The sequence below is a fragment of the Pristiophorus japonicus genome, chromosome 12 (genome assembly GCF_044704955.1).
Source record: "Pristiophorus japonicus isolate sPriJap1 chromosome 12, sPriJap1.hap1, whole genome shotgun sequence".
In the NCBI taxonomy this organism is placed as follows: domain Eukaryota; kingdom Metazoa; phylum Chordata; class Chondrichthyes; family Pristiophoridae; genus Pristiophorus; species Pristiophorus japonicus.
The window spans coordinates 206,067,724-206,094,728 of record NC_091988.1 but is presented as its reverse complement, the minus strand read 5'-3'; the positions used below and the strand labels follow the sequence as shown (position 1 = coordinate 206,094,728).

Below are 27,005 nucleotides of genomic sequence, written 5' to 3'. Positions count from 1 at the left end.
GATCTGATCCGTTGGTTATAGGATCGCTTCGCCCTGTCTATAGCAAGCTGCTACTGCTTTTTAGCATGCATGTAGTCCTGTGTTGCAGATTCTCCAGGTTGGCACCTCATCTTTGATTCCTTTTAGTACCAGCCTGCAACAACCACCAGCATTTATATAGCACCTTTAATGTAGCAAAATGTCCCACGGTGCTTCACAGGAGTGTTATTAAACAAAATGATGATGATGGAATGGATTAGGTGGTGGTCCATACAGCAGTCGTCTGCTCCTGTCATGGAGCGGGTGATGCACACGCCCTGGCGGTCCCTCGCTCAGACGATGAAGTAGTCGAGCAGATGCCAATGCTTGGAGCGAGGGTGTTGCCACGATGCCTTGTACTTGTCCCTCTGGCGGAGCAAGGCGTTGGTGATGACAAGGTCGTGTTCTAGGCATTTTGTCAGGAGCAGGGTACCGCTGGAGTTGGTTTTCCCTACTCCCTCTCTGCCGATCACGCCTCCCCAGAGGTCTGTGTCCTTACCTACTCTGGCGCTGAAGTCGCTGAGCAGGATCAGTTTGTTGTCCGTAGGGACGCGGGACAGGGATTGTCCGAGGCTGGAGTAAAATCCCTCTTTGGCCTCATCTGTAGCTTCGAGTGTTGGGGCATACGCGCTGATGACTGTGGCACACTGGTTCCGGGACAGGGTGAGTCGGAGAGTCATGAGACGTTTGCTAATCCCGCAGGGGGAGTCTCTGAGGCGGTCAACCAGCTCGTTCTTGATGGAGAAACTGACTCCATGAGGATGGCATTCTTCCTCTTGTTTGCGTTTCCAAAAGGTGTAACCTCCACCTTGTTCTTTGCGCTGGCCTTCCCCTGTCCGCCGGGTCTCACAGGGCGGTGATGTCGACATCGAAGCGTCTAAGTTCCCGGGCAATGATGGGGTTGCGGCGTTCCGGTCTGTTGCTGTTGGGGTTGTCCAATGAGGGTCCTGATATTCCAGGTCCCGAACTTCATATTGAAGGGTGGAAGATGCCTGTGCGTGAGTTCTTTTAACGTGGGGTGGCCGTTGCACACCAGCTATCACACGGGCTTAGCAGAGCAAGGTCTTGGTCTAGTGGCAAGGGGGTCCGCGACGACTGGAGACCAGGCATTGCTGTATGGGCCTAGTTGCCTATGGCGGGATGTGAGCCGTAAGCTCGACGTTGGGTAGCGCTCTTCGGTGAGGTGGTGAGAGAACCCAGGCCTGGCTCAGGGCAGGCATTGGGATTGTCAGAGGTCCACTTTGTGGAAGCAGGAGAGGTCAAATAGGTCAGTGACCACAGCCATTGTACACACCACGTGCTCGACAGAGACTTCACCGTTGAATGGGGCCAGCGGCCGGGGGCAGGCCACAGCGTCGCCGGTGGGATGAAGGCTAGGACTATGGAGCGTCGTCCTCCGTTTTGGCTGCCCCCTAAAGTTTGTCGCCAGCCTCCACCTGCTCCATGACGACATGCAAGCCATGATCCTGACCAACAGACCCAATCCACGTCCAGACCACGCGGGGTCAAGCAGGGCTGCTTCATCGCGCCAGCCCGCTTCTCGATCTTACTCGCTGCAATGCTCCACCTCACACTCAACAAGCTCCCCACTGAAGTGGAGCTAAACTATAGAACCAGTGGGAACCTGTTCAACCTTCGTCGCTTCCAGGCCAGATCCAAGACTGTCCCATCCTCTGTCGTCAAGCTACAATACACGGACGATGCTTGTGTCTGCGCACATTCAGAGGCTGAACTCCAAGCCATCGTCAACATCTTCACTGAGGCGTACGAAAGCATGGGCCTTACACTAAACATCCGTAAGACAAAGGTCCTCCACCAACCTTGACCCCGCCACACAGCACTGCCCCCCGGTCATCAAGATCCCCGGCGCGGCCCTGGACAACGTGGACCACTTTCCATATCTGGGAACCTATTATCAGCAAGGGCAGGCATCGATGACGAGGTTCGCCAGTGCAACCTTCGGTCGCCTGAGGAAGAGAGTGTTCAAAGACCAGGCCCTCAAATCTGGCACCAAGCTTTTGGTCTACAGGGCAGTAGTGATATCCGCCCTCCTGTATGGCTCAGAGACGTGAACCATATACAGTAGGCACCCTAAATCGTTGGAGAAATACCACCAGCGATGCCTCCGCAAGATCCTGCAAATCCCCTGGGAGGACAGACACACCAACGTCAGTGTTCTCGATCAGACCAACATCCCCAGCATTGAAGCACTGACCACACTTGACTAGTTCCGTTGGGCGGGCCACATTGTTCGCATGCCTGACACGCGACTCCCAAAGCAAGTGCTCGATTCGGAACTCCTACACAGCAAGCCAGCCCCAGGTGGGCAGAGGAAACGTTACAAGGACACCCTCAAAGCCTTTTTGATTAAGTGCAACATCCCCACCGACACCTGGGAGTCCCTAGCCAAAGACCACTCTAAGTGGAGGAAGAGAATTCAGGAGGGCGCTGAGCACCTTGAGTCTCATCGCCGAGAGCATGCAGAAAGCAAGTGCCGGCAGTAGAAGGAGCGTGCGGCAAACCAGACTCCCCACCCACCCTTTCCTTCAACCACTGTCTGTCCCACCTGTTACAGAGACTGTAATTCCCGTATTGGCCTGTACAGTCACCTGAGAACTCACTTTTGGAGTGGAAGCAAGTCTTCCTCGATTCCAAAGGACTGCCTATGATGATTAAACAAAAATTAAAACCAATCTACCTGTCGCAGGTGCATCTGTCCATGACAGGATTGGTATCAGTGACCATCGCACTGGTGCTGCTCCTGGCATGCTCTTCTGCACTCCTCATTGACGCAGGGTTGGTCCCCTGGCTTGATGGTAATGGTAGAGTGAGGGATATGCCGGGCCATGAGGTTACAGATTGTGGTGGACTATAATTCTGCTGCTGATGGCCCACAATGCCTCATGGATGCCCAGTTTTGAGCTGCTAGATCTGTTCTGAATCTATCCCATTTAGCACGGTGGTAGTGCCACACAACACGATGGGAGGTGCCCTCAGTGTGGGGACAGGATTTTGTCTCCACAATGACTGTGCGATGATCACTGCTACCAATGCTGTCATGGACAGATGCATCTGTGACAGGTAGATTGGTTTCAATTTTTGTTTAATAATGCTTCTGTGGCACGCCTTAGGGCGTTTTGTACATTAAAGGCGCTACATAAATGCTGCTTGTTATTGTAGACCGGTCCTAAAAAGAATCAAAGAGGCTAATGGAATGTTGGCCTTTATCTCGAGCGCTGGAACACAGAGGGGAGGAAATGATGCTTCAATTGTTCAGAGCTCTGATCAGACGCCCCCCCCCCCCCCCCCCCCCAGGACACTGCGTCCCCCCGGGCCCCGCCCCTCAGGGAGGGTATATCGGCCTCGGAGGGGGAGCAGCGCAGATTCACCAGACTGATCCCGGAGCTGAAAGGGTTAAATCCCGAGGGCAGGCTGCACAGACTGGGCTTGTGTTCCCTTGTAAATAGAATGGTGGGTGATCTGATTGAGGTGTTTAAGATGATTAAAGGATTTGATCGGGTCGATCGAGAGAAACTATTCCCTCTGGAGGGGGAGTGCAGAACAAGGGGCAGAACCTTAACATTCGAGCCCGGCCGTTCAGGGTGATGTCAGGAAGCGTGCCTTCACACAAAGGCCGTGGGAATCTGGAACTCTCTTCCCCAGAAAGCTGTTGAGGCCGGGGATCAGTTGAAAATGTCAAAACTGAGATCGATAGATTTTTGTTGGGTCAGGGTATCGGGGGATATGGAGCAAATGGAGTTGAGGTACTGATCGGCCATGATCGAATTGAATGGCGGAGCAGGCTCGAGGGGCTGAATGGCCACCTCCTGATCCAATGAATGTGCAGCCCTGAACTATACAAACAAATGTTATTTTTCCTTCAGGAAATGGCCCCTCTGGTATTTGCCTGTCCTACCTGCTGTCTGGATACAGGCCTTATCTATCTCCTGGAGCAAGTCACCCAAACCCAATTCTGCAGCACAAACTGGAAGCGAGCCGTCACCTGTCGATCGTTGACCAGGTAATGTTCACACCTACCTGCTCTCAAAGTGCCGAGTTAAAGTATAACCCAACTCTCTCAGTTCCAGGTGACCACGCTGCCCCGGATTCAGCGACTCGCTGGCGTTCCATTGGCACTCCGTCTCGGACAGAGCGCAGGATGGCTGGCGGGGAAATGGGAAATAGCCAATGAGGGGTGGGGCGTTGAAGGAGTCGGTGTTCATTGCCCCGTTGCCTCTGTGATTTGGACTGAAAGGGTATTAAGGGTCACGGAACCAAGGGGATAGATGGAGTTAAGGGACAGATCAACCATGATGTAATAGAATGGCGGAACAGGCTGGAGGGGCTGAAAGGCCTCCTCCTGTTCCGAATGTAACAGGCTCGAGGGGCTGAATGGCCTCCTCCTGTTCCTAATGTAACAGGCTCGAGGGGCTGAATGGCCTCCATCTGTTCCTGTGTAACAGGCTCGAGGTGCTGAATGGCTTCCTCCTGTTCCTGTGTAACAAGCTCGAGGGGCTGAATGGCCTCCATCTGTTCCTGTGTAACAGGCTCGAGGGGCTGAATGGCTTCCTCCTGTTCCTGTGTAACAAGCTCGAGGGGCTGAATGGCCTCCTCCTGTTCCTAATGTAACAGGCTCGAGGGGCTGAATGGCCTCCTCCTGTTCCTCTGTTGCCCATTGACTGCTGGAGATCCATGTGTGGATATTGGGTGCAAGATTTGCCAATTCTCACTGACAAAGGTTTGTGTGTGAACACTGAGATTGGGAGATTTATCTCAGTAAGGATCCAATACCTTCAGGTGCGAAGGAGAGAATCTGATAACAAGACGGGTGATGCTGTATGTGGGACCTGGTCAAATAGAGAAGTGTCTGTGTAGGGAGCGGGTTGAAGATTCTGTTGCCTTGGCCTCTTGTCACTGAAGTTTGCACACTGCACTCGAACTTGCCGATGGTCTGTCAGGAGAGCCGGAGGCATGGGCGGCCAGAGAGGTTCATTGTCCCTTCTCCTGGGGTTGGTGAATATTCCCAGGACACACTGAGACAGACCCAAGTCCCTCACCACAAGGACCGTGTTCTAGTCCTCCAATCAGACAGGCGGCACTAAACTTCAGTTTATCAGCCGTTGCTACAACTTGGAATTTATGGCAGTCGGATTGTGGGTTGGTTTTTAATGTTTATAGTGATCTGATTCAGGATTTCCCCTTCCTGACCTCCGAGTCTTATGGAAATGCAGCAACCCCACAAAGCAAGTGAAACCTTGGTTTAAATTGGAATATTTATACACCGCTGTGAATTTCTGTTTTGTGCAGTATATTTTGTGTTTTTTTAATGGTGTAATTAGTCAACAAACTGTGTGGGTGTAATTACTGGATTTCCAGCTTTATTCACCCATTTCTAATAATGCAGAGCCCATGAGCACTGGAGAGAATTCTCTCTAACAATGTGCTACTCTCGACACACAATCCAAAATCTAATCCCGGCCGGCACCAGCCAAACTTCATCCATTTTCCATCATTGAAAGGGAGCCGGGAGCAAGCCTGCCTTTGTGCAGTTTCCCCAGTGAGGAGTGACTGGTAATGTTTCTGGTAGCCCCAGCTCACCAGGAAGCTGATTATAAACCAGACAGTAAATGCCACATCACAGTCTGATCGTGTGCAGGAGCTTGGCGGCTCTCTGTCAGTCCAGGGTCCCATTGTGGGAGTGCAGCCCGGGAATGATCTCGATGCCCAGCTTTTAATTGTTGCACTTCCCCAACCCCACCCCTCCCCTCCCCACCCCAACTGTCCCTAGCTGATTTTGGACTGAGCAAAGTGGTGTGAGGTGGGGAGTTTGTGGTTGTGAGGGTTGGGGTTTCTAAAAATAGGAGCAGGAGTCAGCCATTTGGCCCCTCGAGCCTGCTCCACCATTCAATAAGATCATGGCTGATCTTCCCGCCCGCTCCCCATAACACTTTGCTCCCTTATCGCTCAAAAATCTGTCTATGTCCGCCTTAAATATATTCAATGTCCCAGCCTCCACAGCTCTCTGGGGCAGAGAATTCCACAGATTTACAACCCTCAGAGAAGAAATTTCTCCTCATCTCAGTTTTAAATGGGCAGCCTCTTATTCTGAGACTATGTACCCTATTTTTAGTTTCCCCTATGAGTGGAAATATCCTCTCTGCATCCACCTTGTCGAACCCCCTCATTATCTTATATGTTTCAATAAGATCACCTCTCATTCTTCTGAACCCCAATGTGTATCGGCCCAACCTACTCAACCTATCTTCATAAATCAACCTCCTCATCCCCGGAATCAACCTAGTGAACCTTCCCTGAACAGCCTCCGATGCAAGTATATCCTGCCTTAAATACGGAGACCAAAACTGTACGCAGTACTCCAGGTGTGGCCAATGCATCCACTATCTCTGCAGCCACTTCTCTTAAGACCCTAGGATGTAAGCCATCAGGTCCAGGGGACTTGTCCGCCTTTAGTCCCATTATTTTACCGAGTACTACTACTTTAGTGATAGTGATTGTATTAAGTTCCTCCCTCCCGATAGCCCCTTGATTATCCACTATTGGGATGATTTTAGTGTCTTCTACCGTGAAGACTCATTCAAAATATTTGTTCAACGTCTCTGCCATTTCCCTGTTCTCCATTATTAATTCCCCAGTCTCATCCTCCAGGGGACCAACATTTACTTTAGCCACTCTTTTCCTTTTTATGTACCTGTAGAAACTCTTACTATCTGTTTTTATATTTTGTGCTAGTTTACTTTCATAATCTATCTTCCCTCTCTTAATCAGTTTTTTATTCGTTCTTTGCTGGCTTAAAAAAATGTCCCAATCCTTTGGCCTCCCAGTAGTCTTGGCCACATTGTATGCCTTTGTTTTCAAATTGATTCCCTCCCTTATTTCCTTAGTTAGCCACGGATGGTTATCCCTTCTCTTACAATCTTTCCTTCTCATTGGGATATATTTATGTTGCCAGTTATGAAATATCTCCTTAAATGTCTGCCACTGCTCACAAACCGTCCCATACTTTAATCTATTTTCCCAGTCCACTTTAGCCAACTCTGCCCTCATACCTTTGTAATCTCCTTTATTTAAGCTTCGGACTCTGGTGCAATGCAGTTTGTAATCATCTGTTTAAGGCTCAGTTTTAAGCCACGTTTGCTGTGGGATATTGTGGGTGTTTTTGTGAGATTGGTCAGTGGCCAGCACCGTCCAGGAGATTGGGAAACGTTTTCAGTGGCGGGAGTGTTGTGTGTGATGTGCAGCCATCCTGGGCTTGTGAGATGTCGGGGCTCTGGCTAATACACTGTTACTGCAGTGCAGCCAGTCTGGGGCAGGCACCTCCTTTTAACCTCTTGTCTCTACAGAGCGGCAGAGCAGACTTTTGCATCGCTGACCTTTCCCCAACAGTCGGGGAATGTCTGCGTGGAGACCTGTGCCCACCTGCTTTATCGATGCTGCCCATGATCTGGAGCTGACTCTCGGCGTGAGTTGCGGCAGGGAGACGAGTTGCCCATTGAACCGTGTGCTCACTACGTCGCTGCCAATCTCTGGGACACGTCGCTCTTCAGTAACACGGAAACCTGTTCAAGTTGCTCTCAAAATACTCACCCACTGCGGCTGTGAAGATTGCAGAATGCTAACTCATCACTTGCTATTTTTACTGCCCTCAGGACCTGGAGTACCTCTCCGAAGGGTTAGAGGGACGCTCGTCCAATCCAGTGGCAGTGCTCTTTGACACACTCCTCCTGCCCGATGGCGATTATGGTCTGGATCACGCTTCGCCCTTGTGGTGGAGACTGGAGACGTGGCAGAGTATATCACATCTCGTCCTGGGCACCGGGTCACCAGGAGGATCCTGGCATGTAAGTGGCGGTTACCCGAAATCAACAAAAGTTTATTATTAACTTATTTTGCACTCAAGGTTAACCCAGGGCCGGGGAGGGAGGCATTTCTGGAGGAAATTTTGGGGGAATTTACGATTTGCATCCTGGCGCGTGTGCTCTGACAGTGCTGGAAAGCCGACGTTATAGGGCAGGGGGTTGCAAAGCGGGTCTGTGCCCCCCTCTGAGAGGCGGGAAACATCATTAACATATTGAAGTCAGGCTTCCACTGCTGGCTGGGTTTCCCAGGGCTCAGGACAGCCAGCAGTGAAATGGAGACAGAGCTGCCGGGTCCAGCAAGTTTTTACAGCACAGCGCGTGAGACAGGAGGAGCCGGAGTGCCTCCCCCATGATTCCCAAACACCTTCTGCTCATCCGGGCCTTGGCTCGGTACCACGATGGGCTGACACCGAGCCGAGGCCCCTCCCGCCCTCACCGCGATCCCTCGCCCCTCCCTGCAATCTTTCATGATGCCGGGGACCTGTCAATCTGACTGGCTGCCGGGCAAGACATGGAATATAACAATAATAAAGACAGCCTGCCATTAAATTTCTGGGTTCCCGCCCCCGATTAATGTCGGGGTCACTGTCACTACAAATTACCTCCAGGACCTGTTTAAAGAAAGGAAAGTGTGGTGTTATAGAAAGAAATAATGGAGGCTTGTAATAAAGGAACGGCAATAATCATGGGCGATTTTAACCTGCATATTGATTGGACAAAGCAAATTGGCCAGGGTAGCCTTGAGGAAGAGTTCATAGAGTGTATCCGGGATAGTTTCCTTGAACAGTACGTTGCGGAACCAACCAGGGAGCAGGCTATCTTAGATCTGGTCCTGTGTAATGAGGCAGGATTAATAAATGATCTCCTCGTAAAGGATCCTCTAGGAATGAGTGACCATAACATGGTTGAATTTCAAATTCAGTTGGAGGATAAGAAAGTAGGATCTCAAACCAGGATCCAAGCTTAAATAAAGACAACTACATAGGTATGAAGGCAGAGTTGGTTAAAGTGGTTGGGAAAATAGATAAAAGTATGGGACTGTTGATGAGCAGTGGCAGATATTTAAGGAGATATTTCATAACTCGCAACATAAATATATCCCAATGAGAAGGAAAGACTGTAAGAGAAGGGATAACCATCCGTGGATAACTAAGGAAATAAGGGAGGGTATCAAACTAAAAACAAGGGCATACAATGTGGCCAAGACTAGTGGGAGGCCAGAGGATTGGGAAACTTTTAGAAGCCAGCAAAGAATGACTAAAAAAATGATAGAGAGGGAAGATAGATTATGAAAGTAAACTTAGCACAAAATATAAAGAGTTTCTACAGGTACATAAAAAGGAAAAAAGTGGCTAAAGTAACTGTTGGTCCCCTGGAGGATGAGACTGGGGAATTAATAATGGAGAACAGGGAAATGGCAGAGACGTTGAACGAATATTTTGTATCAGTCTTCACAGTAGAAGACACTAAAAACATCCCAATAGTGGATAGCCAAGGGGCTATAGGGAGGGAGGAACTTAATACAATCACTATCACTAATGAAATAGTACTCGGTAAAATAATGGGACTAAAGGCGGACAAGTCCCCTGGACCTGATGGCTTGCATCCTAGGGTCTTGAAAGAGGTGGCTGCAGAGATAGTGGATGCATTGGTCGTAATCTACCAAAATTCCATGGATTCTGGGGAGGTCCCAGCGGATTGGAAAACCGCAAATGTAACACCCCTATTTAAAAAAAGGAGGCAGACAAAAAGCAGGAAACTATAGACCAATTAGCCTAACATCTGTAGTTGGGAAAATGCAAGAGTCCATTATTAAGGAAGCAGTAGCAGGACATTTGGAAAAGCAGAGTCAGCATGGTTTGATGAAAGGGAAATCATGTTTGACAAATTTGCTGGAATTCTTTTGAGGATGTAACGAGCAGGGTGGATAAGGGGGAACCAGTGGATGTGGTGTATTTGGATTTCCAGAAGGCATTCGATAAGGTGCCACAAGATAAAAGCTCACGGGGTTGGGGGTAATATATTAGCACGAATAGAGGATTGGCTAACTAACAGAAAACAGAGAGTCGGGATAAATAGGTAATTTTCCGGTTGGCATAGGGATCGGTGCTGGGTCCTCAACTATTTATAATCTATATTAATGACTTGGATGAAGGGACCGAGTGTAATGTAGCCAAGTTTGCTGATGATACAAAGATGGGTGGGAAAGCAAATTGTGAGGATACAAAAATCTACAAAGGGATATAGACAGGCTAGGTGAGTGGGCAAAAATCTAGCAGATGGAGTAAATGTGGGAAAATGTGAGGTTATCGACTTTGGCAGAAAAGATAAAAAAGCAAATTGCAATTTAAATGGGGAAAAATTGCAAAGTGCTGCAGTACAGAGGGACCTGGGAGTCCTTGTGCATGAAACACAAAAAGTTAGTATGCAGATACAGCAAGTAATCAGGAAGGCAAATGCAATGTTGGCCTTTATTGCAAGGGGGATAGAGTATAAAAGCAGAGAGGTCCTGCTACAACTGTACAGGGTATTGGTGAGGTCACACCTGGAGTACTGCGTACAGTTTTGGTCTCCGTATTTAAGGAAGGATATACTTGCATTGGAGACTGTTCAGAGAAGGTTCACTAGGTTGATTCCAGAGATGAGGGTGTTGACTTATGAAGATAGGTTGAGTAGGTTGGGCCTATACACATTGGAGTTCAGAAGAATGAGAACTGAACTTATCGAAACATATAAGATAATTAGGGGGCTCGACAAGGTGAATGCAGAGAGGATATTTCCATTCATTGGGGAAATTAAAACTAGGGGGATATAATCTCAGAATAAGGGGCCGCACATTTAAAACTGAGATGAGGAGAAATTTCTTCTCTAAGGGTTTTAAATCTGTGGAGTTCTCTGCCTCGGAGAACTGTGGAGGCTGAGTTATTGAATATATTTAAGGCGGAGATAGACAGATTTCTGAACGATAAAGGAGTGAAGGGTTATGGGGAGCAGGCAGGGAAGTGGAGCTGAGTCCATGATCAGATCAGCCATGATCTTATTGAATGGCGGAGCAGGCTCGAGGGGCCAAATGGCCTACTCTTGTTCCTATTTCTTATGTTCTTATGTGTTCACGTGAAGCAGGCTTAGAGTGGGGGGGATAATTGGGCCAGGAATGATACACTGCCCTTCTGCCATTATTTTTTGTAATTCATTCAGTTTATATTATTATTTATTAAATAAAACTTGCAGCACTTTGAGAAGCAGAGCAGTGGAGTAGGTCGGAGCCCAGGTGTTTCTCCAGTGCAGGCCGAGGAGCCAGGAGGTGCCACAGCACCACCTCTGGCGGGAGGGTGTAACTACAGTGTGACACGTTTACGCAGACAATCTCCATTATAAATGCGGACATCGGAATTTATAATGAAAGTAGTTAATAAAGTGCGATGTAAGATTTTTAATATATTATAGATAGATTTTCTATTTTATGATTGCAATTTATCAAACTTTCACTGAAACCTCTTGGGTTACAGGGAGAATTTTGACACTGGGACCTTTCCCAAAATCAAGTTAAAAGAATTTGACACTTACAGGTGTCTGTGTTTTGAATATTTATTATAAGTGGTTTTGAATGCATGGGAGTTGTGGTCTCGGGTGCCCTCGAGTGTATCACCAGTTAAATGTCATCTCTTGAAACTGTCACTGACTCACACTAACCGGTGATGCGGAAACTCCATTTCCTCACTGCTGGGATCACTGACTCCGCTGATCCATTGTCCTGACATCAGCACTCATTACAACAATACTTCCTTTTTAAAAGAGATGTTAAAATCCATTTGAATGTTATTAAGTTCTCTTTTTGTTTGTTTGTCCGGGGACAGAGCCTGTTCTGGGGGCAGAGCCCCGCCTCCCGTGCAGCGCGTTCCGGGGGTGCGCTGCCCATTCGAGGGGGTCAGTGTCTGTTCCGGGGGAGGGGGGAGGAGCGGGAGAGGGGTGGTGCGCTGCCCATTCGAGGGGGTCAGTGTCTGTTCCAGGGGAGGGGAGGAGGGGGTGGGGGGGGGGGGAGGAGCGGGAGAGGGGTGGTGCGCTGCCCATTCGAGGGGGTCAGTGTCTGTTCCAGGGGAGGGGAGGAGGGGGTGGGGGGGGGGGGGAGGAGCGGGAGAGGGGTGGTGCGCTGCCCATTCGAGGGGGTCAGTGTCTGTTCCAGGGGAGGGGAGGAGGAGCGGGAGGGGGGTCGTGTGCTGCCCATTCGAGGGGGTCAGTGTCTGTTCCAGGGGAGGGGAGGAGGGGTTGGGGGAGGGGGGGGAGGAGCGGGAGGGGGTTGGTGCGCTGCCCATTCGAGGGGGTCAGTGCCTGTTCCGGTGGGTGGGGGCAGTGCCTGTTCCGGGGGCACCGCCCATTCCGGGGGCACCATCTCTCGCACTTTGCCAAAGTGATCACTGCTCGTGCCTGAGTGAGGGGAGAGTCTTGTAAGAGTTGGATCACAGGTCACACATTACCGAAAAGGTCTCGGAAGTTGTAAGGCGTTTTATTAAGGAGCGGCTATTCTGACTGATACGTCCTTACTACACAGTATAAATGCACACGAGGCCCATGCTTGAGAGAAGGTCAGTTTGTGACCTGTCCTTTATTTCATAGCACTCAAGTGATGAAGGTGGGTGGAGCTTCCCCTTTTATATCTGAAAGTCCAGGTTAGGAGCGTCTCCCACAAGTTCACCACCTAGTGGTCAGGGTTCTCAGTGTACAACTTAGGTCAGATCATACATGGGTTACAATGCTGGTTGAATACATGACATCACCTCCCCCCCAAAGTCTTATTGGGATCACAGGTTGAGTCTCTCTGGTGGTTTATGCTCCCTTGTAGAGCGCCTGAGTTGGGGCTCCGGTTGTTGGGCGCTGGCCTGAGTGTCTGCTGTTTGCGGTGCCTCAGGCCTGTCCGGACTGCCCACAGTGACTGGGCTCTCCTCCCTTTGGTTCCTGTGTTCGATCACCTCTGGTGGAGTGAACTCTACATCGTGTTCTTCCTCTGCTTCTTCTATGGGGTTGCTGAACCTCCTTTTTGTTTGATCCACATGTTTGAGACAGATTTGTCCATTGGTAAGTTTAACTACCAGAATCCTATTTCCCTCTTTGGCAATCACAGTGCCTGCGAGCCATTTGGGCCCTGCAGCGTAGTTGAGGACAAAAACAGGGTCATTTACATCAATACATCGCGCCCTCGCATTCCTGTCATGGTAGTTATATTGTGACTGGCGCCTGCTCTCGACAATTTCTTTCATGGTGGGGTGTATAAGGAATAACCGGGTTAGCAGCTCTGCGGGTGGAACCCCTGTGAGCGAGTGTGGTCGGGATCTGTAGGCCAACAGGAGGCGTGAGAAGCGGCATTGTAGGGAACCCCCTTGGATTCTGAGCATCCCCTGTTTGATTATCTGCACTGCTCGTTCTGCCTGGCCGTTTGAGGCCGGCTTGAACGGTGCCGTTCTAACATGGTTAATTCCATTGCCTGCCATGAAGTCCTGGAATTCAGTGCTTGTGAAGCACGGGCCATTGTCGCTGACCAAGATGTCCGGTAGACCGTGGGCGGCGAACATTGCCCGTAGACTTTCTACCGTGGCAGAGGATGTGCTTGAATTTAAAATGTCACACTCGATCCATTTGGAGTAGGCGTCTACTACAACCAAAAACATTTTTCCCATGAAAGGACCTGCGTAGTCCACATGGATGCGTGGCCATGGCCAGGGGCTAAGGGAGGCTTCCCTGGGCGCATTGCCCAGCTGGGCACACGTGTTGCACCTGCGAACACAAAGTTCCAGAAATGCGTCTATCCCTGGTTACCAAACGTGTGACCTGGCAATTGCCTTCATCGTGACAATGCCCGGGTGCTCATTGTGGAGTTCTCTGATGAACACCTCTCTGCCCATCTGGGGCATGATTGCCTACTGTGGGGAAACCGCGTAATCGGCCTGAATCGAGAGTTCATCCTTGCGCCTGTGAAATGATTTAATTTTCAGAGCATGCCCTGTACGTGGCTGCCCAGTCCCCATTCAGGACACATTTCTTGACTTGAGACAATAGCGGGTCTCTAATTGTCCAGACTTTAATCTGACTGTCATGGGTGAGCCTTCGCTTCCGAAAGCTTCAACAGCCATGACCATCTCAGCAGCATGCTCGGTAGCCCCCTCAGTGGTGGCTAGTGGGAGCCTGCTGAGTGCATCGGCGCAGTTTTCGGTGCCCGGTCTGTGCCGAATTGTGTAGTCATATGTGGCTAACGTGAGTGCCCACCTCTGTATGCGGGCCGATGCGTTTGCATTTATGGCCTTGTTGTCGGCCAAAAGGGACGTTAGGGGTTTGTGATCTTTCTCCAGCTCAAATTTCCTGCCAAACAGGTACTGGCATTTTCTTTATCGCATATACACATGCGAGCGCCTCCTTTTCTACCATCCCGTAGCCCCTTTCTGCTTGGGACAGACTTCTGGAGGCATAAGCTACCGGCTGTAACTGACCCTTGACATTGACATGCTGCAACACACACCCGACACCATAGGACGACGCATCGCACGTTAACACAAGTTTCTTACATGGGTCATATAGCATTAACAGATTGTTGGAACATAACAAATTGCGTGCTCTATTAAAAGCCCTTTCCTGGCTGTCCCCCCAGACCCAATCGCGACCTTTGCGTAGGAGCACATGTAGCACCTCGAACAGCATGCTCAATTTTGGAAGAAAGTTACCAAAATAGTTCAGGAGCCCCAGGAACGAACGCAGCTCCGTCGTGTTACGGGGTCTGGGTGCTCTCTGGATCGCTTCTGTCTTGGACGCAGTAGGGCTGATCCCGTCTGCTGCTACCCTCATCCCCAGGAATTCTACCTCTGGAGCTAGGAAGACGCACTTCGCCTTTTTCAATCGCAGCCCTACCCGGTCCAGTCTGCGTAGCACCTCCTCCAGGTTGTGGATGTGTTCTTCAGTATCGTAACCCGTGATGAGGATGTCGTCCTGAAAAACCACGATCCCTGGAATCGACTTGAGGAGGCTTTCCATATTTCGTTGGAAGATCGCGGCGGCTGAGCGAATCCCGAAAGGACATCTGTTGTACTCAAATAACCCCTTGTCTGTCGTGATGGTGGTCAGCTTCTTCGACTCACTCGCCAGCTCCTGGGTCATGTAAGCTGAGGTCAGGTCCAATTTTGAAAAAAGTTTGCCACCGGATAGTGTCGCAAAGAGGTCCTCCGCTCTCGGTAGCGGTACTGGTCTTGGAGTGACACCCGATTGATGGTGGCCTTGTAATCGCCACATATCCTGACCGACCCATCCGCCTTGAGCACCGGCACAATCGGGCTCGCCCAGTCACTGAATGCGATTGGCGAGATGATGCCTTCCCTCAGCAGGCGGTCCAATTCGCCTTCTATCTTTTCCCGCATCACGTACGGCACCGCTCAGGCCTTGTGGTGTACTGGCCTGGCGTCCGGGTTTATGTGAATCACTACCTTGGTCCCCATGAAAGTGCCACTGCCGGGTTGAAATCATGAGTCAAATTTGTCCAGGATCTGTGAGCATGATACTCGCTCCACAGAGGAAATTGCATTGACATCGGCCCATTTCCAGTTCATGACAGCAAGCCAACTCCTCCCCAGTAGTGCGGGACCGTCCCTTGGGACAATCCAGAGTGGCAACCTGTTCTCCGAATCTTTGTGGGTCACGACTACCGTGGCGCTGCCTAGCACCGGAATGATCTGCTTTGTGTATGTCTGTAGCTGTGCGTCAATCGGCGATAATTTTGGCCTCCTGGCCTTGGACGCCCACAACTTTCGAACTGTTTGATATCCATCAGGGACTGGCTGGCCCCCGTGTCTAGCTCCATTAATACTGGGATGCCATTGAGGAGCACTTTCATCATTATCGGTGGCGTCCTGGTGTATGAACTGTATACGTGCTCCACATGAACTCGCTGAACTTCAGCTTCATGAGATTTCCCCCAGCATTCATTTCTGCAATTTCTGCAGGTATTTTGCTCACCTCTGCAAACTCCGGCTGAGTGTGTGCCTCCACACCTCCAGCATGAGCTGCTGTTTGAAACAAAAGGTCCCTTGCCAGTCTATCGTCCCTGAACTGCCCCTATTATTGCCCGGAGAACTGTGTGCTGCTTTAACAATGTTGAATCTCTGTCCCAACCATTCCTTAACACAGTACCTCTCGTCTGTTCTGCTAGTGGCCATGCTCGCGTGGTTTAAATCCCAGTTTCTTGTCGCCATTGATACGTCTTTACTACACAGTATAAATGCACACGAGGCCCATGTTTGAGAGAAGGTGAGTCTGTGACCTGTCCTTTATTCCTTAGCACTCAAGTGAAGGAAGTGGGTGGATCTTCCCCTTTTATATCTGAAGGTCTAGGTTAGGAGTGTCTCCCACAAGTTCACCACCTAGTGGTCAGTGTTCTCACAGTGTACAACTTAGGTCAGATTATACATGGGTTACAATGCTGGTTGAATACATGACACTGAGCATAATCAGATACAACACGCGATTAAGGTAGACATACAACTTGTGACAGATGCGAGTGATCTCCGCGGAGTCCCGGTACGGCACGGACGGATGTTGAGGCAGAACAGTGGCCTTGGAACAGATCCCGAGCTGGCGGAGTTGTTCGACTGAAGCCAGCATGAGATTGACCTCGAGGAATCTCTCTCCTCAGACTATCTCTCTCCGTTATCCGTTTTTATGCCTCATTTCGAAGGGCATCAATCTTTTTTTTTACCCATTCAATTGTCCAATTACAGTGGAGAGGATACCTATGAGGTCACTTTCTTCCTTATCTCTAACTGAATGTCTTGTTGCCCTTTCAAGAGACAGCTTGTTTATCTTTAAGGCTCCTTGCTAAATCCCTTATCGACATAAATTCCTGTTTTTGTGTTTTGACCTTGAAACTCAACTCTCTGTGCAACTCTTTGTCTAACACGACGGCAATCCTGAGGCAATCTGCTGAGCAAGGGAACCCGTAACCGACGCTTATTTCCTCTAATCCACGATTTCTCTCAGTCTGCAGGTTATTTCACCATTGAAAGTCCAAATAGCAGCGCATTTGGAAAGCAGTGACAGGATCGGTCCAAGTCAGCATGGATTTATGAAAGGGAAATCATGCATGACAAATCTGGAATTTTTTGAGGATGTAACTAGTCGAGTGGACAAGGGAGAACCAGTGAATGTGGTGTATTTGGACTTTCAGAAGGCTTTTGACATGGTCCCACGCAAGAGATTGGTGTGCAAAATCAAAGCTGGTTGTACTGGAGGTACTGGTTAGCAGACAGGAAGCAGAGAGTCGGGATAAACGGGTCCTTTTCAGAATGGCAGGCAGTGACTAGTGGAGTGCCGCAGGGCTCAGTGCTGGGACCCCAGCTCTTTACAATATACACTAATGATTTAGATGAAGGAATTGAGTGTAATATTTCCAAGTTTGCAGATGACACTAAGCTGGGTGGTGATGTGAGCTGTGAGGGGGAACGCTAGGAGGCTGCAAGGTGACTTCGACAGGTGGCCAAATGCATGGCAGATGCAGTATAATGTGGATAAATTGAGGTTATCCACTTTGGGGGCAAAAACACGAAGACAGAATATTATCTGAATGGTGGCAGATTAGGAAAAGGGGAGATGCAACGAGACCTGGGTGTCATGGTTCATCAGTCATTGAAAGTTGGCATGCAGGTACAGCAGGCAGTGAAGAAGGCAAATGGTATGTTGGCCTTCATAGCTAGGAGATTTGAGTATAGGAGCAGGGAGGTCTTACTGCAGTTGTACAGGGCCTTAGTGAGGCCTCACCTGGAATATTGTATTCAGTTTTGGTCTCCTAATCTGAGGAAGGACGCTCTTGCTATTGAGGGAGTGCAGCGAAGGTTCACCAGACTGATTCCCGGGATGGAAGGACTGGCATATGAGGAGAGACTGGATCAACTAGGCCTTTATACATTGGAGTTTAGAAGGATGAGCGTGGATCTCATAGAAACATATAAGATTCTGACGGGACGGGACAGGTTAGATGTGGGTAGAATGTTCCCGATGTTGGGGAAGTCCAGAACCAGGGGACACAGTCTTAGGATAAGGGGTAGGCCATTTAGGACTGAGATGAGGAGAAACTTCTTCAATCAGAGAGTTGTTAACCTGCGGAATTCCCTGCCGCAGAGAGTTGTTGATGCCAGTTCATTGGATATATTCAAGAGGGAGTTAGATATGGTCCTTGCGGCTAAAGGGATCAAGGGGTATGGAGAGAAAGCAGGAAAGGGATACTGAGGGAATGATCAGCCATGATCTTATTGAAAGGTGGTGCAGGCTCGAAGCGCCAAAGGACCTACTCCTGTACCTATTTTCTATGTTTCTATGGTGGGGCAAAGCTCACTCAATCGTGTCTGTCCCTCTGATGATCGCTGGGTCACTTGGCGGGAACCTTGTTTGTACTTCGCATTTACAGCACAGAAACAGTCCATTTGGCCCAACAGGTACGTGCGAGGGTTTATGCTCCACACGCGCCTCCTCCCACCCCTCAGCAAATCTTTCTGCTCTTTCTCACTCGTGTGTAAGCTCATCGCAAGCTGGCAGCAATGGGAGTGGTTCAGCTGGCTAGAGAGAGGGAACTCGCATGGATCCTCCACAGGAGCCCCCTCCCACCCCTCTCCATCTCACCCCATCACCATATCCCTCTATTCCTTTCTCCCCCATGTGTTTATCCAGCTTCCCCCTAAATGCATCGATACTATTCACCTCAACCCCTCCCTGTGGGAGCAAGTTCCACATTCTCACCCCTCTCTAGGTAAAGAAATTTCTCCTGAATTCCCCATTGGATTTATTAGTGACTGTCTTATATTGATGGCCCTTAGTTCTAGTCTCTCCCACAAGAGGAAACATCTTCTCTACATTTACCCGATCAAACCCCTCCATAATCTTATAGACCTGCCTCAGGTTTTACACATGGTGCTGTTCTCACAGGCACATGTTCACAGTTCTGTGTTCATTCTGTGTTCACCTACTCTCCTCAACTGTTGGCTCCTGGTTTGTTTTTCAGGCTATGGAGGGCTCGATGCTGACACTGAGTTTCGGGAACTGGATGGAGTTACCGGGTCTGAAACTGAAGGACTGGTTTGGGGAGAAACGCAGGTTTGTACCAAACCAAACAAGACCCATTCGGAGCTTCAATTCACTTGGGTCAGGAAGGATATCTTGGACTTGGAAGGAGCGCTGCACAGGTTCACCAGAACGTTACCCGGGCTCCAAGGGTTAGATTACAGGGAAAGATAAACTAGGCTTGTATTCCCTGGAATATCAAAGGTTAAGGGGTGATTTGATTGAGGTTTTTAGGATTTTGGAAGGAATCGATAGGGTAGATAGAGAAACTTTTTCCGTTGGTGGGGGAGTCTCAGACAAGGGACATAATCTGAAAATCAGAGCCATGCTGTTCAGGAGAGGCCAGGAAACACTTCTTCATTCAGAGTGGTCGGTGTGGAACTCTCCCACAAAAAGCAGTGGATACCAGCTCAATTAATCATTTTAAATCTGAGATTGATAGATTTTTGCTAAACATGGGTATAAAGGGATATGGAGCCGAGGCAGGAGGTGGCCCCCCTCCTCCCCGGACCTTGCCCTCCTCCTCCCCGGACCTCTGTTTCCCCCCCCCCCCCCCCTCCTGCCTCCCTGGACCTCGCCTCCCCTCCTCCCCAAACCCTGGGCCCCAGCCAGCGCTGGCACCCAGATCCTTGGCTCCTCCCTCTCCTGGCTCATTTTGACCAGATTTCGGCCAATCCCTTTCTTCACTTTCTCCCTCCTGCTCGGTGTCCAATCATTCCGTCCCCCTGTGTCCACATGTCTTTCCCCCCCCCCCCCCCACCGGGGTCCGTGTGTCTCCCCTCCAAGGTCCAATGGTCATGCCTACCAGTGTCTAGTCTTTAGCAGTTGTTCATATTTCTTGAAGTATCGATGACAGTTTAGGGTCTGATGAAATGTAAAGAGCCGTATTGAGGGCAAACCCCATGTCAACTGCTGGGCGGGAACAAAGGTCAGCGGGGTGAAAGTTCAGGAGCAGCAGTGACTGCCTGATGTATGGACCATTGCCGTGGATCAGAACCCGAGCACCCAGCAGGGGCATGGCCTTCCATCACATCAGTCTGTGGGCAGCATTCAAATCCCAATCCAGTAAATGTTGGGTAAGGGTGTCGAGGGTTACACACCAAGGTGGATGGAGTTAAGATGCAGATCAGCCACGATCTCATTGAGGGGCTGAATGGCCTCCTGTTCCCATCTTCCCAACAAACTCTTCTTTTTCCAAATACTTAATATTCTGGGATACAAGTACAGAGGACAATTTTCCAATAAGTTGTTTTTTTAAAAATCTGAAATATAGAAACAGAAAATGCTGTAATAGCTCAGCAGGTCAGGCAGCCTCTGTGGAGAGAGAAACAGAGTTAACGTTTCAGGTCGCTGACATTTTGTCAGAACTGGAAAAAGTTTGAGATACTTTCTTTTATTCATTCCTGGGATGTGGGCATCGCTGACAAGGCCAGCATTTATTGCCCATCCCTAGGCAGAGGGAGAAAATAGAATACGAGAGTAAACTAGCAAGAAATCTTATTAAAACTAATAGGACTAAAAGCCGACAAATCCTCTGAACCCAACAGCCTACATCCTCGGGTTCAAAAAGAGCTGGCTGCAGATATAGTGGACGCATTGGTTGTGATCTTCCAAAATTCCCCAGATTCTAGAACGGTCCCAGCGGATTGGAAGGTAGCAAATGTAACACCGCTGTTCAAGAAAGGAGTGAGAGAGAAAACGTAACTACAGGCCAGTTAGCCTGACATCAGTCATAAGAAAAATACTAGAATCCATTGTTAAGGAAGTGGTAACAGGACACCTACAAAATCATCATGGTGTAGAATTGCGGACACACCCTTCCGGCGGGCGGATCTACGAGTTTACCTGGTGGTCTGGCCGTTCAGGGCCTCTCCAGGTAGGCCTGAGTGGGCCCAGGTATTCCAGGAGTGCAGGCCTTTCGCAAGTGTCCCTGGGATCACATGGGCCGGCCCAACCAATCCAAGTAGGGCTATTCCCATTCACAGTTGTGGTGAGTTCCGTATAACAGAATCGTCACAAGTATGAATGGGAATACCCAAAAAATACACACACACTTAAAATACATTTTTTAAAACATCACATTTAAAATTAATCAAAATTGATTGTAATTAATTATTTAAAACAAAAATGGAATTAAAAGCTTTTTTCACATATTTAAGGGTCTAAAAATAAACACTCTTTCTGAGGTTTTTAAATGTTTAAATTATTGAACAAAATGTATTTTTCTGTCCTTTAAAACTCTTGCGTTGATAAAAAGCCGGTCTTCAGGGATATTTTCTGGGCAGATAGCCCAACTCTCTGCCAGCAAATACCCGTTTCTGATAGACCTGTATGATCTGTCGAGAGGATTCTTGACAGATCGCAAGTTCTGGGTTTAGGTGCATGCGCAGTGCATGCTTAAACCCGGAACTAGGGGCTGTGAATTCAGCCCCAATACGATTAGACAGAGTCAGCATGGTGTAAATGGCAGGGTAGATAAAGGGGAACCAGTGGATGTAGTATATTTGGATTTTCAAAAGGCATTTGATAAGGTGCCACATAAAAGGTTGCTATGAAGGATAAGGGCTCATGGGGCGGGGGGGGGGGTAATATAGTAGCATGGATAGACATTGGTTAATAGACAGAAAACAGAGTAGGGATAAACGGGTCTTTTTCCGGTTGGCAGGCTGTAACTAGTGGGGTGCCGCAAGGATCGGTGCTTGACAGGGTAGACGCTGAGAGGCTGTTTGCTCTGGTTGGAGGGTCTCGAACTAGGGGGCATAGTCTCAGGATAAGGGGTCAACCTTTTAAGACTGAGATGAGGAGGAATTTCTTCGCTGAGAGTTGTGAATATTTGGAATTCTCTGCCCCAGAGGGCTGTGGATGCTCAGTCGTTCAGTATATTCAAGGCTGAGATCGATAGATTTTTGGACTCGAGGGGAATCAAGGGATATGGGGATCAGGCGGGAAAGTGAGTTGCGGTTGAAGATCAGCCGTGATCTTATTGAATGGTGGAGCAGGCTCGAGGGGCCGAATGGCCGACACTTACTAATTTTTATGTTCTTAATGGGACAAGAAAGAAAAGATGGATGTGGAGGAGGTGCAAATGGGATTTCAGAATCATTACCTACAACTGCTGTCTGAAAGATTAGGGTTAGAGATTACGCTCTGAAATTGTTCAACTCGATGTTGAGTCTGAAAGGCTAAAAAGTGCCTAATCGAAAGATGAGGTGCTGTTCCTCGAGCTTATGTTGAGCTTCATTGGAACAGTGTAGGAGACCGAGGTCAGAGTGGGAGTAAGGCGGAGAATTAACATGACAGGCGACTGGACTGAACAGAGGTGTTCCACAAACCTGCTATTCTAGCACTGGGTCCTGGGGGCGGATGAGAAAGGACATCTGTAAATGTGATTTACAACTTCCACATTTTGTTTCCCCCTCTCCCCTCTCCCTCCCCTGAATCCTCCCACCCCCATTCCCTCGCGCTCTCCCTCCCTCCTCGCGCTCTGCCTCCCTCCCTCCTCACGCTCTGCCTCCCTCCCTCCTTGCGCTCTGCCTCCCTCCCTCCTCGCGCTCTGCCTCCCTCCCTCCTCGCGCTCTGCCTCCTTCCCTCCCTCCTCGCGCTCTGCCTCCCTCTCTTCCTCCCTCCTCGCGCTCTCCCTCCCTCCTCGCGCTCTCCCTCCCTCCTCGCGCTCTCCCTCCCTCCTCGCGCTCTCCCTCCCTCCTCGCGCTCTCCCTCCCTCCTCGCGCTCTCCCTCCTCGCGCTCTCCCTCCTCGCGCTCTCCCTCCTCGCTCTCTCCCGGCCCCCCAGGAATCTCAGGAATGATCGGGTGACTCCAGCCGAGGTGGCCGTGTATTACCAACACTTTGTCAGTAAGATGGGTCTGGAGAAGAACTTTGTGGCCAACAGCTGCCTGACGTCAGTGCGACGAAGCAGCGGTGTTGCTGAGAGTGAGGCAGGCGGTGAGCGCAGGGTGAACCAGGAGAGCGGAGAGGAGGAGCAGAGCAGGGGAGCAGCACGGCCTCTGTGGGAGGCCAAAGGTTACCAGACAGGGGGAGATGGAACGCTGACGCCCTTTGTGATCGGCGCGGAGAACGTGGTGTTGGCTACGGGGACCCATGACGAGCCCCTGAGACTGAGGGTGGAGGGCGAGGACCTGCCCTACGTCTGTCACAGTATCTCCGACTTCGAGACGGCTATTGTGCGGGGCAGGGTGAGCCAGGGCTCCGAGCCGGTGCTGATCGTTGGAGCCGGGCTCACGGCGGCAGACGCCGTTCTGTGCGCCCACCACTGCGGCGTACCTGTTCTCCACGCCTTCCGCCGCTCCGTCACCGACCCCGGCCTGATATTTAACCAACTGCCCAAGGTGCTGTACCCAGAGTACCACAAAGTGCACCAGATGATGAGCCAGCAGAGTGTGGGCGGCGAGCCGGCCTCGTACCGCGGTTACACCAGCTTCCCCCGGCACCACGTCACCAGCTTCAAGCCCGACAGAAAGTGCATTCTGGAGAGTTGGGACAAGTGCCGCACTGCGGTGAACATCTCCATGGCACTGGTGTTGATCGGAGCCAATCCCAGGCTGTCCTTTCTCAGAGACAATGGGGCGTACCTGGGCCTGCACCCCAAGCTGCCCATCTCCTGTCACTGTAACCCTTTGCAGGTCAATCCTTACACCTACGAGTTGCTCCAGGAACCCAACCTCTTTGCAATGGGTCCCCTGGTGGGCGATAACTTTGTGCGCTTTGTGAAGGGCGGGGCTCTAGGGATCACCAGCTGCCTGGTGAAACGCCGCAAGCAGCAAGAGGAGCAGCTCCCGGCAAATTGAGGCTGGGGTGGGGGAAGCTTCCCCTCCTGACAACATGGGGACAGGCCACCTCCTCCAGTGTGTCCCACTCCGGCCAAGCCGCACCTTCCCCACGGACCCCGCCAAAGGCAACTCTGCTCCTGGATATTCTGGTTTGGGTCTCTTGGGATCTTCTGGACAGATCTCAGTTTGTGTAAAGGGACTTCTACTTTCCTGTGTAGAGTTTGGAACTTCTCCATAAATGAAGCGAGTTGGGTGGGCTTGGAAGAGGCAATGGTGGAGAGGGCTGGTGTTCCGGAGCAGAGAGTGCTCTGTTGGGAGAGGCACTGGGTTTGGGGACCGAAGCAGCCGCTGTTTGATCAGTCGACTTCTAACACCGCCAATAGCTCTGGACAAGCGGCGAGTGCAGAAGAAACTGTGAGCGGATATTCTCAGCCCATCAACTCCCAGAGTGAGCGAACCGGGCTCCAGAACTTCACCCACCTGAAGCAAGGACTGGGGAGAGAGTTCACTCCGCACTTAACACAATTGTCCATCACTCATTGAAGCGGGAACTTCAATCCAACTCGGTCACCTTGCTGATAATCCAACTGTAACCATCAAACGCACTTTGTAAAGTTTCTATCCTGTGTGTAATGATTGAGCCGAGAAGTTGTGTGGGAGTGAGGCTGTGGGCACTAAGCTGGGAAGTGTGTTTGTGTGATATCTCCAGCCCTCCCCAGTGATGTCGAATCTGTTGTCTGGGCCCAGACACCGCAATCGGTGATGTGACGGCACCTCAGCACCGTCTGGTGTATTGCCTCAATCCTGCCGGCATCTCGCAGCCCACCCGTCACCTGCACTTTCCCCTTGCCCTGCACCAAATGTTTTGCAGTGTAACTTGCAGGGAGTGTGAGCTGATGCCAGCGTGTGTGAGCTCAGTGAGCGTGGTCTGTGCTAGCCTGTCCCCTTGACCCAGCACCGACCGTCATTGGGAGGAGCGGAGTGACGGCAGAGAAGAAAATCTGGTGAATTGGAGTCAAATCGGGTACAGAAAGTGAAATAAAGAGAGGTAAAGAAAGAATGGCCAAGAGAGAGAGAAAAAACAGAAATTAAAAGGAAGAAAACTAATTTTTTTCTGACTTTGAGAATAATTTACTGGCTGCAGGAACAGGACAGTTTAATAGATCCCTTTCCCAGCTGACAGGTTGATTATCATTGCGATAATTATCACATGGTAACAAAGGTACTAGTGCTGTAAAGCTCCAGCCCGAACTTTCTGCGGCAAATTTAATGGTCAAATCCAGCAAGTTCCTAAAAAATTAGGGGGAGGCCGAGGGCGAGCGGCCATTTGTGTAAATCGAGCAGCAGGTTCTGGAGATTCACCACTCACAGCATATCTCATCCCCGGAACTGGCCATCTGATTTACGCCCTGGACCGCTGAACTCCCTGTGGCGAAGGTGCTCCCACAGTGCTGTTACATAACATAAGAAATAGGAGCAGGAGTCGGCCATACGGCCCCTCGAGCCTGCTCCGCCATTCAGTAAGATCATGGCTGATCCGATCATGGACTCAGCTCCACTTCCCCGCCCACTCCCCATAACCCTTTACTCGCTTATAGTTCAAACATCTGTCTATCTCTGCCTTAAATATATTCAATGACCCAGCCTCCACAGCTCTCTGGGATAGAGAATTCCAAAGATTCACGACCCTTTGAGAGAAGAAATTCCTCCCTATCTCTGTTTTAAATGGGCGGCCCCTTATTCTGAAACTATGCCCTCTAGTTCTAGATTCCCCCATGAGGGGAAACATCCTCTCTGCATCTACCCTATCGAGCCCCCTCATAATCTTATGTTTCAATAGGATCACCTCTCATTCTTCTAAACTCCAATGAGTATTTGCCCAACCTGCTCAACCTTTCTTCATAATACAACCCCTTCATTTCTGGAATCAACCTAGTGAACCTTCTCTGAACTGCCTCCAATGCAAGTATATCCCTCCTTAAATACGGAGACCAAAACTGTACGCAGTACTCCAGGTGTGGTCTTACCAATACCCTGTACAGTTGTAGCAGGACTTCTCTGCTTTTATACTCTCTCCCCCTTGCAATAAAGGCTAACGTTCCCTAATTACTTGCTGTACCTGCATGCTACCTTTTTGTGTTTTATGTACAAGGACCTCCAAATCCCTCTGTACTGCATTTTGTAATCCCTATCCATTTAAATAATCATTTGCTTTTTTATTTTTTCTGCCAAAGTGGATAACCTCGCATTTTCCCGCATTATACTCCATCTGCCAATTTTTTGCCCACTCACTTAGCCTGTCTATATCCCTTTGCAGATTCTTTGTGTCCTCATCACAACTTGTTTCCCACCCATCTTTGTATCATCAGCAAACTTGGCTGCATTACACTCGGCCCCTTCATTCAAGTCATTAATATAGATTGTAAATAGTTGAGACCCCAGCACTGATCCCTGTGGCACCCCACTTGTCACTGTTTGCCAACCGGAAAATTACCCATTTATCCCGGCTTTCTGTTTTCTGTCAGTCAGCCAATCCACTAGCCGTGCGAATATATTACCCTCAACCCCGTGAGCTCATATGTTGTGCAGTAATCTTTTACGTGGCACCTTATTGAATGCCTTCTGGAAATCCAAATACACCACATTCACTGGTTCCCCCTTATCCACCCTGCTCATTACATCCTCAAAGAACTCCAGCAAATTTGTCAAACATGATTTCCCTTTCCTAAAGCCATGCTGACTCTGCCTGATTGTATTATGCTTTTCTAAATGTCTTGCTACTACTTCCTTAATATTGGCCTCCAGCATTTTCCCAATGACAGATGTTATATACAAACATACATACAATGTACAGCACAGGAACAGACCATTCGGCCCAACAGCTCCTTGCTGAGGTCTATGCTCCACACCAGCCCCCTCCCACCCCTCTCCATCTCACCTCATCACCATATCCCTCTATTCCTTTCCCCCTCATGTGTTTATCCAGCTTTCCCTTAAATGCATCGATACTATTCACCTCTACCCCTCCTTGTGGGAGCGAGTTCCACATTCTCACCGCTCTCTGGGTAAAGAAGTTTCTCCTGAATTCCCCATTGGATTTATTAGTGACTGTCTTATATTTATAGCCCCTAGTACTGGTTGTCACCCACCCCTCCACAAGTAGAAACATCTTCTTTACGTTTACCCTTTATAAACATAGAAAGAAATTTACAGCGCAGAAGGAGGCCATTTTGGCTCAT

General features: G+C 49.7%; 1 protein-coding gene across 3 annotated transcripts in view; it reads left to right on the top strand.

Annotated features, from left to right (window-relative positions):
* osgn1 (oxidative stress induced growth inhibitor 1) overlaps positions 1–26,573 on the top strand; it is a 56,581-nt gene extending 30,008 nt beyond the window's left edge. For all 3 annotated transcript variants that reach the window (XM_070896506.1, XM_070896508.1, XM_070896507.1), the window contains exons 3-6: positions 3,903–4,039; positions 7,686–7,877; positions 18,922–19,013; positions 22,770–26,573. In XM_070896506.1, the coding sequence (XP_070752607.1) occupies positions 3,903–4,039; positions 7,686–7,877; positions 18,922–19,013; positions 22,770–23,784 (1,436 nt within the window). In that variant the 3' untranslated portion in view covers positions 23,785–26,573. The remainder of the gene's footprint in view (positions 1–3,902; positions 4,040–7,685; positions 7,878–18,921; positions 19,014–22,769) is intronic.
* Positions 26,574–27,005: the final 432 nt, after the last annotated feature.